This window comes from Limulus polyphemus, unplaced genomic scaffold, assembly GCF_000517525.1.
Source record: "Limulus polyphemus unplaced genomic scaffold, Limulus_polyphemus-2.1.2 Scaffold1619, whole genome shotgun sequence".
Classification (NCBI taxonomy): Eukaryota; Metazoa; Arthropoda; class Merostomata; order Xiphosura; family Limulidae; genus Limulus; species Limulus polyphemus.
In genome coordinates, this window is record NW_013667229.1 from 228,663 (window position 1) to 241,923 (window position 13,261).

The 13,261-nt window shown below is 31.4% G+C and overlaps 1 protein-coding gene across 1 annotated transcript in view; it reads right to left on the reverse strand.

The window, feature by feature from the left end:
• Positions 1-1,102: 1,102 nt before the first annotated feature.
• The window catches only part of LOC106464318 (ATP-dependent RNA helicase DDX19A-like), a 28,090-nt gene continuing 15,931 nt past the window's right edge, over positions 1,103-13,261 (reverse strand). The window contains exons 8-10 of the mRNA XM_013924449.2: positions 6,256-6,418; positions 4,692-4,883; positions 1,103-1,357 (exon numbers count right to left, since the gene is read on the reverse strand). Of these exons, the coding sequence (XP_013779903.1) occupies positions 1,293-1,357; positions 4,692-4,883; positions 6,256-6,418 (420 nt within the window). The 3' untranslated portion in view covers positions 1,103-1,292. The remainder of the gene's footprint in view (positions 1,358-4,691; positions 4,884-6,255; positions 6,419-13,261) is intronic.

Sequence of the window (13,261 nt, forward strand, 5' to 3'; positions counted from 1 at the left end):
ATGGCTAGTGCAGATAGCCGTCGTGTAGCTTTGTGCGAAATTCAAAAACAAACAAAACAATTTATTTAGATTGAGTAATACATATGCCATCTTACCCCCAATTGTTGTTCTCTTACAGTCCATTTTCCAAATAACCAAGTCAGTTACAGCAGATGCTTAATTCCTATACATTAACTGTGTTCGTATAGTAAGTTGTTACATAATATTTTCTTTCCATCATAGAAAGACTAGAAATGAGCATAATTTTGTTTAACTTACCGGTGTACTGCCAAATCTTACCCCTTTCCAATGTACTGCACATGTGTGTTATGTAAATGAGACTTAATTTAAGCATTTGGTGTCATAAAAGGACAACATAGACCTACACCAATTCTTAAGAAGCATGTTATCTCTTCTTCACTTCCTGTTGATAGATTTCTATTTCTTTTTTATTTTATTCAGAGTCACAACTATTTTTTTCTTTTTTACTCACAACAACAAGCCATCTATTTAATTGTATCATCCACCTCTCTCTGCTTAACTTAACAATAAAACAAAGTAAATTCAAAACAGCACAGAAGGATATGATGCCATACATATACTCCGTGTCTCGTGATGGTAAGGTGTGAAACTGTTCTTTAACTCTTTCAATGCCATGTCAGTTTGGAATTTTGTACAGTCACAAAAAATGGATATCTTCTTCAACCTTCCCCAAATTTACCATTTCCAACTTTCATATAAGTAATTAAATAATAAAACATCTCTTTTTTTCTGGAGGTTTGAGAAGTTAGGCCTCATTTCCTAAAATAAAAATGATCAATTTTTTTTTGTCATAGATGCTTAAAAAACAAGCTAAAATTTCATGGAATAAGAAATTAAAGCAATTACATGAGAGATTAAGCTGTTGTTCATGAATATGCCAAAAATTAGAAATTCATACATGTAATACATTAGTAGATGCAAACTTACTCTTTCACTGCATGTTTGTAGATAAATAACTCCCAGTGCCAATTTTATTTACATACACAATAAAATAAATACATTAATCATTACTTTAGAACAAATTTACAAAATATTGACAAAGAAAGTAAAATAAATATACAATTAAATAAAAAAACAAGAATTACTTTTCTATACTTTTTACTGAAATAAGATCACAATACACACAAAAGTCAATACCTCATCACTATGAGGTTTATTGTAAAAGTATTTATGAACACGTCCTTTTAAAAAACAAATATCGTTATACATCTATTGATTTTAAAAGCACTTTTCATTCCCTTGTCTTTTGTGTTATACTTTTATAAAGAGATTTAATCATGGTTCAACCTCTCAATCTCATCAACATCTTCGGCATCCAACTTTACTATTTTTCGCCCTAAAAAAAAAAAAGCAGATTACAAACAAAACTTACAACAATCTCATGTCTTCAGTAACTTTCCAACAGTCGAGAATAACTTTGTGGGTACTTTAATCTTTTCTTTTAGCAAAATGAAAAACACCTTAAAAGTCTTAATTTAAGTGTTTCTGGAGCTGTTATTAATCTTAACTTGTTCTTTAAATCTTTATACCTATAGTATATTCTGTATTCTAATAAACTGATTCTCTAAATGGTGTATCTGACAAAAATTTATTCCATATGGTGAATTTCCAACAGCCTCGACTTAGCTTTGAGACAGCATATCTAAAAAGTATTTGTCAGTAACTCTCCCCAGCAAAATTATCTGCAAGAAGAGCAGGATGAGTGATGTTGTAGCAGGACATTTGTCAACATGAAATTAAAGTATATAGTTTCACATGAATACAATGCAGCTAATATAATAATCTGTTGTTCTAAGCTTTTCCACTGTCACTTTCAACATTCTCTTTTTATGATGTGTCCAGTGTATGGTCATCCTTATTCTTTCCAGAATTATAACATCCCTCTCTTTCTAGCATGAAGTTCTACCTACATGCGCATACTTCATTAGAATCTACTGAACTGGTATTGTTTGAAATGTCATTTTTACAGGAGGTAAGTGGATAAATGCAGAAAAAGAGAGAATGTGTGTTATTCTTAAAGTGGATAATTTGATAAATGGAAAATAAGAGGGAACGTGTCCACCTAAAGGATGAAAATTTCAAATATGTTACTGTATCCCTGGATGTTCAGTGGCTATAATTTCCAGTTTATAGAGAATAAAGGTTCAAAAATTAACATAAAAGAAGCACGAAACACAGATGTAACTAATAATACATGAATCAAGTGCATTACAAGATTATGCACACAGATAAAGAAATTACTATTTAATTCTTTATTATAGGTTTAATTTACCTGAAAAAAAGAATGACGACAATAAGTAAATGTACAAAGGGTTGGTACGCTGATATTGGAGATGGAATGTTGACTATAATTCTGAATATATTAAGTGTATCTACGTGAAACATGGCAAGCTTTTAGTCAAATGCACAAGTCTATTGTACATAACATTCATTCGTGAATTGCCCACATCAGTCTGACTAAAACTCTGACAATTCAGAGTGCAAGATGATGTTCATGTGAAAAATAAAAATACATTTTCCACTGTCAATTTGCATATTGCATTTTCATAACCTCTAGAACCTCTGAAATGCACATCGACAGTTTTTCTGTACATTGTATCAGGTATTTACTGTTCTCTACCACGAACTGCCACTAAATCAGCAGTGCAGGATAAAATGAATAGTTGACATAGTCTGACATCAAATAGATAATGCCACACCAAATGGAACTCTAAACATATTGTGGCATGCATAGTCTTACACCCACCCATTTACATAGTGTTAATAACATTTGGTAAGGAGTGGTCTAAATTAAACAAAGGACTAAGGAAGAAGACAAAAACTAATGCATACTGAAAGCATTTAGTGCCCAGCAAACTAGTTTACAATAGTAGTACAATCTCATGAATGAAAAAAGTGCAGAAACAATAATCATCAAATACCCTGGGTAACCATAAACACCATAAAATGTAAAGAAAGAGTAAGCATTCCAAGGAAAAAAATTAAAACTACAAAAAAAGAAACATTTGCAACCTCAGGAACTAAACATAGTCAAAAGCTCCCAAAACGATCCGTGGGTGAAAACAAAAGGTGAACCACTGAAACAAGATCAATGATATGAAATGTAGATGGAACAGAGAAAACTCAAACAAAAAGTTGATTAATCCAAGATTTTTATCAAAGTCACTGATAAATTTGAATTGTAATAGAACATTAGAATGTTGACATGAACAAGTACGTTACTGAGTATTTGTTGGAAAAATACAGCTAGGGTAAAACCACATGAATCTACAGAAAGAATAGATGGAAGAAAACAATACACTAAACTAAAGAAAAATGTGAATAAGGTGATGAAAAAACCTAAACAAACAGCTAAGGCAGTTCTTTCAGTATTATTTAAGCTCTTAATGAAAAAATAAATAAGAACTATAAGCCAAGTCAACTTCAATTTTTCATATTACAAATCATCAGGCTCAGAATTCGTAAAAGAATGACAAACAGTTTTAATGAACCCAATTAAGTGTATTCAGAAGAACAGATCTTCTGGTGCAACCATCTAAAGAAAAAAAAGGCCAAAGGTAGAAAAAAAATGATTTGTATAATAGAAATTTGGGATGGCCATGTCAGTACAAACAAATTGTGAACACTTAAAGAATCTAAAGCTTGGAAGATAGGGGTAAAAACAGCTTTATGAAAGAGAAGATTACTGGCCAAAAGATCAAGAACTAAGGAATCTAAATTCCACAAAAAAGCAAACGTATGAGATGAGAAAAATCAACAAGGGAAGCTACAGCCATCCACATATATCACTGGGAAATAGTGGAAAACAAACTTGTAGCACTGTAACCTACAGAACTCCAAAAGAGAATTTAAGCTTACCAACCTCAGTAGGTCATACAATATATCTAAACATCCAGGTGTCTGTAGAAGTCTAACCCTATATTATTAAAAAAAATGAAAGAAAAAGAAGACAAAGATTAAATGGACTAAATGGAAAAGGAGTGGCATGAGTCTAAAACTGGATATGAAAACCAATGTCGATGGGCTGCAACAAAGAAATTCCATAACAATTAGAATATTAAATAATGTGAAGGAGATGTCATAAGATTTTTCACACAGATGGCAGCACATTAGAAAAAAAAAGGGAAAAGGATAAGAATGACAGATTATCAAACTATTAAGATTAATGAGATCTTGAATTACCTAAGCTTCTTCTGTTTTCACTAACTTTATACTTTTATTTGAGTGACATACAAGTGTTTTAGTTTTGATTGTTTCTACTGACTTTAGTTATTGTGTTTAACATTAAGAGTTAACTTAACTTTGGCATTTTTTTTCTTGTATGATATGAAACTAAATTAGTTTTAAAGGTTTTATGAACTCTACATGCTTGTATAACATCTGAGAATAGCTTAACCCTGACTACTTTTTACTAGCTACAAATTTATCTTGTCAGATAATGTGATTACTGTCTGTTATGTTTGATTCCTGGAAATTCTGTACTTGTATAGCAACTAGAAAAACTTATTCACTGATTTGGTTAACATTAAATTGGTCATTTTTGTGATTATAAAAATTTATCAACTCCTGTTAAATCATGGTTGAAATTATATTTATTAAAATAATATACCAATTAATTTTCCCCCATTTATTTTATTAATTTGTTATATTTTAAGATTGTGCAAATTTACCAAAGCGATCTTCTATCTGCTTCAAAAGGGCAATTGTTCGTGGGCCATCAACCATGTTGATCGCAAGACCAACTTTTCCAAAACGTCCCGTTCTGCCAATTCTGTGAAGATACGTCTCACAGTCAGCCCTTCCTTTCTGGTCAACAGGAAGGTCAAAGTTGACCACCACAGTCACCTGTTCTACATCAATACCTGGGTGACAGAAGACACAGAGTTGAGATGTAAAAAAATATTCAACTTAAACATCAACATAAAACCACACTAAACACATATGCAAGCTGTAGTTAGCCTCTAAACTAATACTGCGTATTTTCAACTTTTACAAAATAACATATCAATTTTTTTATAATAACAACTATAAGAAATGTTATCCCACTTGCTGTGGCAATTAGATAAAAGCTTATAAATGTATTTGTAAAATTTCTGTCAATCCCTTTTATTTGGCTATTGACAAATGACATTTAGAGCTATTTTGTTGTTAATGAGGTGTTGACTCATAATTTAAAAGTTATACTTTTAATACCACAGTTGCTAACAATACTTCCCCCTAATATTTTTTTTTTGGTTTGGCAGCTTCCAAGCTATCATTTCTGTTCATGCATATTAAAGTAATTACAAATTTTAGTCTAATAAAATTTTTGTTTAAACAAAACTCTGAAGTAATCAACGACCAAACTTTAGCTAGTTTAAAAAATATAAAAATGTGTACATCTTTATATTATTCTATAACTTATTTACACGCATCCTCCTAATATATTATATATATATAATTTACTGCACTCATTTACAGTATATAATATGATTCACTTTCAACAATGTATGCTGTGACACTAGAATATCAACTCAGTAAGTAGGGCATCTTTTTGAAGCAGAATTCAGCTCTGAAAAAACTAACTGTAATGCATCACCCTCTAAACAATGGTGTTTGTTGTATGTGTGAAAATACCTGAATATAAAATTCATATCACATAACAACAAATGAGCTAGATCTGATGATAATAGGAGTAATATTGAAGTTATTATAGTTGTCATCATTACAGGCAGACCATGAAGCTGATGTAAACAGGGAAGGCGATAGCTTCATTAAAATCCATATTACTATTTTTATTGTATTTACTACAGTATGTAATCATATTGATGCAATAATTATAAGGTCTTTAGAAAAAACCACCAATTTCTTTATAAAGAGAGAAACACTATTACATTTTGTGACCCTATTCTTGATAATGTTTTTGTTATCATGAAGCAGAAAGATATCCACATAATGGATACTGTCAGCAGGTGTTATGATAAGAACAATTTCAACTCAAGATAGATAGTTTCTTAGACTCCAAAACAAACTGTGTGTGAAACCAAAGGTGATCTACTGAAACTGGACCAATGATAACAACTACAAAATTTGGATAGAACAGAGAAAACATTTTATTTATAATCCTAAATTTAAATATTTCATGGTTGTTATAAAATTATTATGTAAATAATTGTTACTTATAAACAGCCAAACATTTCTTTAAATTGTGATCAAAAATAGATAACCTATCAGCAAATTCTATGGTGTCCTCACCTCTGGCACAAACATTGGTAGTAATCAGGACTTTTTCTTTGCCATCTCTAAATCTGTTCAAGACAGCTATTCTTTGGTCAACTTGCAAATCTCCAGAAAGTAAAGCTACAGCATGCCCTTCTGTGGCAAGCTTCTCTGATAACCAGGATGCTGTTCTTCTTGTCTATATGAATCACCAAGTTTAGACTTAATTCCAGCATTGCAAATACTAACACCCTATCATATTACTTTGACACAAAGCATAACGTACGGGTCAATGTTGTAAACACTGCATGAAATATGACTGTCAGTGTTTTAACATAAAATAAAATACAATGATCTTGTATGGTAATACTGAGTAACACAGTAGGTGTACAAGCTATAACTATGATTACTTAAACCTAACATTATGGATAGACCTAAATGGATATATTTGTTCATGCATTTTCTAACTTACTATTTTCTTCTTAGATTTATGCATTTGTTTCAGGTTTTGTTTTACTGATGCTTGGCTTTGCATTGTATAATGGAACTTATAACTAACTGAAAGAAGTCATGCAGTTCGTAAACTCAAGCAATTACAGAAATTACAGGAGTTTAAACACCTTATTCAATGAAGTTAATCAACTTTTTTTTTGTTTAGATTTAATAAACTCACCATGCAACCAGTAAACACTGTGTTTAAGTATATAAAAAGAAACTCTAGTACTTAAAAAAAGGAATTTAACACAAATCATAAAATGTTTGTTTTAATGAAATTAGAATACCAGGCTGACCTTTTATGCACAAGTAAAAAATTATTTCAGTTTCTTTCAATATACTAATTTTTTTATCTTGGCTTTTCCACTTCATAAATAACATTTGCATTTTTAATAGACTGACTAAAAAAATGAATCTAATCAGTGACAGATACACAAAGAAAACTTTTTCAACTGTATATTCAATAAAGAAATCTATTCAAAAGAAATTTAACAAATATCCAATCAGAAATAACTTGTAAAGCAAACATTTTCTCTTCAATATTTATCATAGTAATATTAAATGCATTTGAAAATAGTTTAATACAAATGATTAAAAAGTTGATTTAAATATTAAAACATTCTTTACTATTAAAACTTGTGCACCTGAGAATAATTGGACTAGTGATTGAAACATTGTACCTGTTCTGAAAAGAAATCTTACTTACTGTAAAAGCTCTAAGTTGTACTAAGATATACTTAATCAGTAAGTAAACTTAAAACAAAACTGTTATTTAGTATGTTCAGCAATACTTTTAGTTTTCTTGCTTCTATAATTTGTTTTTGGCTTCAACATTTTATTATAAACGTCATTTACGTTTACAACTTTGCTTTCTGGTATGGCAACAGTGTTTGGAACAACTTATGTCTGTGAGCAAACATTTTCAAAAATGAAGTATGTGAAGTCAGCACATCGAACGATGTTGACTGATGAACATTTGAAAGCAATTCTCTTGGTTGGATGCAGCAATTCCAAAGCAAATATTGATGATATCTGAAAAGCTAAACGCCAGTTTCACAGATCTCACTAACCTTTTTTTGCTGCTTAGTTTGTAAGATTCGGATATGTGCGCACTGGGTGTGATATAACTATTTTATTGCTAACGTCGCCTTCTTTGATAACTTTTTGGTAAATAAACATGTTTGTTGTCTTTATTTTTTGTGTATTCACTGTATTGTATTGAACAAAATGGTTATGCAGCCCGCGCTCGTCATTCTCTCAGTTATCTGGCCCGCTGTGAAAAAAGTTTGGTGACCCCTGCTCTAATGTATTAAACGTTAGGCCTATCTCTTGTACGGTAGTTAACTTCACGCCGAACTTTTCTTGCCTGTAGCTTTACTCTCTTCTCCTATTGTCTGTCTGTTGCTTCTGCTCGTCTTACACTATTGATATGTGTATCACTTAATCGTCTGCCCGCCTTCTATATTCTCGACGTCAATGTGTTGCATGCGATGTTCGATAGTCTCAATATCAATGACTTATAAACACAACTTCCTACAATCGTCTGCTTTTAACTCTTATTATAACAAAACTAAACAATGATAACAGCTTCTTCAGGAGCGTTCATTAATTTTAAACACAAACCGAAACTGACAGTACAAAGCTTCAAATGGTTTAAATAATATATTCTATTCGGATCTATAACGTGCATTTGTACAGAGCGCTTTTGACATATTTAGTAGTAAAGCACATTGTTGAAAGAAAAGTATTGTTGAAATAATTAACTGCTTCCTGTAGTAAACAAACGTTCTATCAAGGTTACAGATTGAAATAACAAAAAAATTGGATAAAAACAAAACAATTAAATTATAGGCGCCATCCTTTGTCTCTATTCATTTGTGGTCGTTGTTGTGCCATGAGAAGAGCTTCTTTGAATTTTCTGTCAGTGTACTTGGTGGCTTTGGTAATGACTTGTTCGGTTTGTTTGGAATTAAGCACAGTGGGCTATCTGTCCTCTTCCCACCATGGGTATAGAAACCAGGTTTCTAGCGTTGTAAGTCCGTAGACATTTTTCTGTCAGTGTACTTGGTGGCTTTGGTAAGGACTTCTTCGGTTTGTTTGTTTGGAATTAAGCACAAAGCTACACAATGGACTATCTGTGCTCTGACCACCACGGGTATCGAAACCCGGTTTCTAGCGTTTTAAGTTCGCTAACATATCGCTGTGCCACTGAGGGACGACTTGTTCGGAGAATGGTGGTTTCAAGTCAGGTGTTACTTGTTGATGATTAGTTAAAAAATGATCTTCAATTTTTATGTTGTTGTTTATAAAGAGCGTCTTTACGTTCTCCTTTCCTTGTGTAGAGGGTTCTTCCGGTTTCTCCTATGTACGTATGATGGCTGTAGAATAGAATATGATTTATTATTTAAACCATTTGAAGCTTTGCACCGTCAATTGCGGTTTGTTTTTTAGTGAATAAAGGTCGTTTATTTCTAGTATCAATATGTCTTCTATACACCAATATGCATTACATAAATTAAATAATGGTTACAAACCGTTAATATCTAGCAAGTATAATTTACAGTTCACTTACACGAAAAGATGTTCCTGATTTTAAATTCAAATACACAAACACCGATAACTTTATTAAGCCTAATATCAAGTTGAATCATCTTTCGCAACAACAATAACAATTTGGACTCATGTGACACAGATTGTAAGAAATACTTGATGGTGTCTCGCTCACTAGTAGCCCATTTTCCAAAGAGTATGGACAGATATCAGCTCACAGATTCTGGAAGAGGAATATGATGACAAGTGGGACTTTTGAACTTAGCCTAAAGTTATTTACAGGGATTGAACAGCCTGTCACAGAAATGGTCTTTAACAATGAAACTCCTCCTAGAGGAACATGTATTATAATCATCATCTAAGCCTTTCACACTGTCCTGTATACTAACTGTAATTAATATTATTGTATTTTCGCATTTGAAAACTCAAGCTATCAATTGACATATCACACAGTTTCTCTGGCACATCCATTTACTTATTGCATCACGGTATGCTATTAAAGAAGTTCGGCATAATTTAAAGACTAGTATTAATGAAGAGTAAGAATTCGATTATGTTATGAATAACTTTCACTCTTTGTTCAAAGTAAAAAAATATTATTAAAAAACTCAATAATAAGCAGGAATTAAGGCGTATTAAAAACCCATGTAGGAGGGACTATCCGTTTTATTTCTTATAGTAAACACAAATTATTTTTTTAATAAACTTGGAAAACTTTAAAGATCTATACTTCCCAATACTTTCTGGAGAAAAAAAAAGTCCATTCATTCCAAAGTTTTGCATGTTTTACAAAAGATAACTGTATACAAAAGGCAGCCATTATAAATAAATGTTTTACAAACATAAATTTATTTAAAAAAATATGCTCTCCGGTTGCACAGCAGTATGTCTGCGGACTTATACCGCTAGAAACCTGGTTTTGATACCCTTGGTGGGATAGCCCCTTTGAGCTTAATATATGCAACTTTATCAACAGTATTACACATACTATGATAATTTAGAAACAGTTCAATTAGTTATGTAAAGCCAGTGTCATGTGTACTAGTAAGTTGTTGATTTACGACTTTGCATACACCTAGTTAGAACAATTTATTAAATTAGCCGTATTAAATACTGACGTAATTTTTAGTTTTGATCTATGTAGGTAACTTGCTTTGATCAGAAGTTAATGATACCTACATTAAAAAATAATAATATTTGCACGTGTGTAGTATTCTCGGGAGTATGTTTTAGCATGGAATTAGCTGGAAAGTTTTACGTGGAATTCCACATATTCATTGAAATATTGGGATTAATTATTCAACGTTGTCCATACAATATTTCTAAGAGAATCTTTATCATCACACCTAACCCATACAATTAAGCTGGCCTATATTTCTTTGTTAGTCTTTTCCATCGGTTAGAAACTGTCATGTACAAGCAATAAAATAAAAACGCATGACAATCATATTTACGTGATACTTGTGTATGCATTTAACAAAATTATTACGTGCCATAAGATCGTTCACCTTATTCACTTCTTAGAAATAAGATGGTAAAGACTTGGTGTAAGAAATTTGATATAGTGTTTGAAAGTCTTGTGTTGCTATGACTAAAATTTAATCTGATGTTAACAAGACTGAAAGAATACACGACAAAATGATTTAGGATCTTACAGAAGTATATGAACTTTTTATGATGCACGTAATGCATGTTTTATTTTCAAACTGTATTTATAACTGTTGGAAAGTTACTATTTCGTGACATCTTTTAAGTTAGTAAGTAAACTATATTACCTGAAAAGGATGTACAAAGTGAAATATCGGATGAGGTTATTATTTGTAACTGGAAACTAAAGATTACGGATTTAGGCTTTAACTACAATAACGAAGTAACTTTATATTAAGAAATCCCTAACACTATACACAATCTAAAACAGGGTATATAATAACAACTTCTGATCAGAGTAAGCTGTGTACTTTTAGTGAAACTCAAAATAAAACTGACCATCAGTATAGCTAATTAAATATACTTTTCTACTTCTCAATGCATTGTTTCATCAGTTGGGTTCTCTCACTCTTAATGATAGTTTCAGCCATAATATTTCACGAGGTTCCCCCAGCTTAAAATATTTAGGTGAGCCTTAATACATGTCTTAAGCTAATAATGCAAAACAATCTTTACAATAAAAGTAAATAATAACTCAAAATAAAAAGCAATTACATTCGATATATTAGCTAGTTAAAGAAATATTTTTCAGTACTAACGCAACTAAAGTGATACACAACAGTGAAGCCCATTTTTAATGTCCAAACTCATCTTTGTTGGTTTTTAGTAAGAAATTCATAACCTAATCAGATTAATTGTAGAATGATACTGTATTACCAAATGTGAATACTCAAAACTAATACTAGTAATCATTTAATTGTGCAGGACATTATCATGGTTAAATTGAAACTATGAAATAATCTGAGTGATGACAATTATCATACATATTTCTTTTAGGTAAAGAATGTGAGCGTTGAAAAAAAAATTCTGTATTTGTGTTTATAGCAAAGCTCTAAGTCTACCTGCCACCATCCCTAATTTTGAATCCTTTCACTCACCATCCATGTTAAAAAAGTGACTGTCACTTTTATAATGCACCCACAGCTTAAAGTGCGAGGAATATTTTGTGGGATGACATGGATTCAAAGCTGACCCGTCCACTTGGAATACCAGAGCTTTATCCCAGGGCCAACCTGTGCCCTCAAAAAATAATCAAGCAATGAATAAATATAATGGAACTGAAATATCTACTAATATTTATTGTATCAATGCAGTGAGGTAAATACTGTAAAATGTTATTTAGTATATTTTATTACAATTTACAGTTAGTTTTTTTTTAGAACAGGTATGACATTTTGATCACTGGTGCAATCATTTTCAAGTCCATAAGTTTTAACAGAAAAGAACGTTTTAGAATTGAAATTAACATTCAACAATCTAACAATGTATTTAAATTCCAGAATTGTTAGAGCGGTTACTTATTCATTTACATATCAATTCACGTGATTTTTTTACAGATTATTTATCTATGGATAAATAAACCAAATAAAAAAAACTATGAAATATTTTAGGCAAAATATTTGCCTAAAATTAGGAATTTGTGGGGAAATAACAATCAAAGATATATAGAGATGAACCTGGGTATTTGTTAATTGTGGGATTGTTTAATTTTATTAATAAAGCTTCTCAGATTTTTCTTCTGTTGGGCTCATGTTTTAGTACTGTGACATTCTGTTCAGAAAAACTGTTTGTTTTTTATTTATATTCTCCTGGACTTGGGTGGGGGTTTTTTGGTGTTCTTTTAACCTGATCATCAAGTTATGTCCTGTTTCACCTAGGTAAAAGGCTAGGCAACTGTTACACTATATTTTGTAAATGTTTCCTGGTGGGGTGGGTTTGTTATATAATTTTTTTTAACACGTGTTTAATTTTCATTCCAGGGGTGAAAACGAATCTAGGCATTATGTTAAGGTTATATTTATGTGCTAGTCTTTTCAAAATTTCTGATAGAGGCAAGCTAATATTTTCTATATATATGGGATGGTGCAAGTAATTAGGTTACCTTTGTTTTGTGGAGTGTTTGAGTTTGTTCGTTTGTTAAATGCCTCTTGTCTGTATTTTTTATATTTGTTAATAGTTCCTGTAACTAATATAGTAGGGAACTGGTTAACATTAGTAAAGCATTGAGTTAAGTGTGCTACTTCTTTATTGATGTTTTCTGTGGTGCATATAAGGTATGCTAAATTTAGGAGGCTTTTCAGAGTGCCTAACTTCTGGTGGATTACATGATTAGGTGGATTGATATGTACATGAATAAGTAACCTCTATCAACTCTGGAAATTAAATACATTGTTAGAGGCAAATTTCTTCAACTTTGAAACTCATCATCAGGTAAGCAGAGATAAAATTCAACAAGTTTTCCTTCTCTGTGCTTTTCTTTCAACAAGTCATTTGCTTGCAAATCAATGAG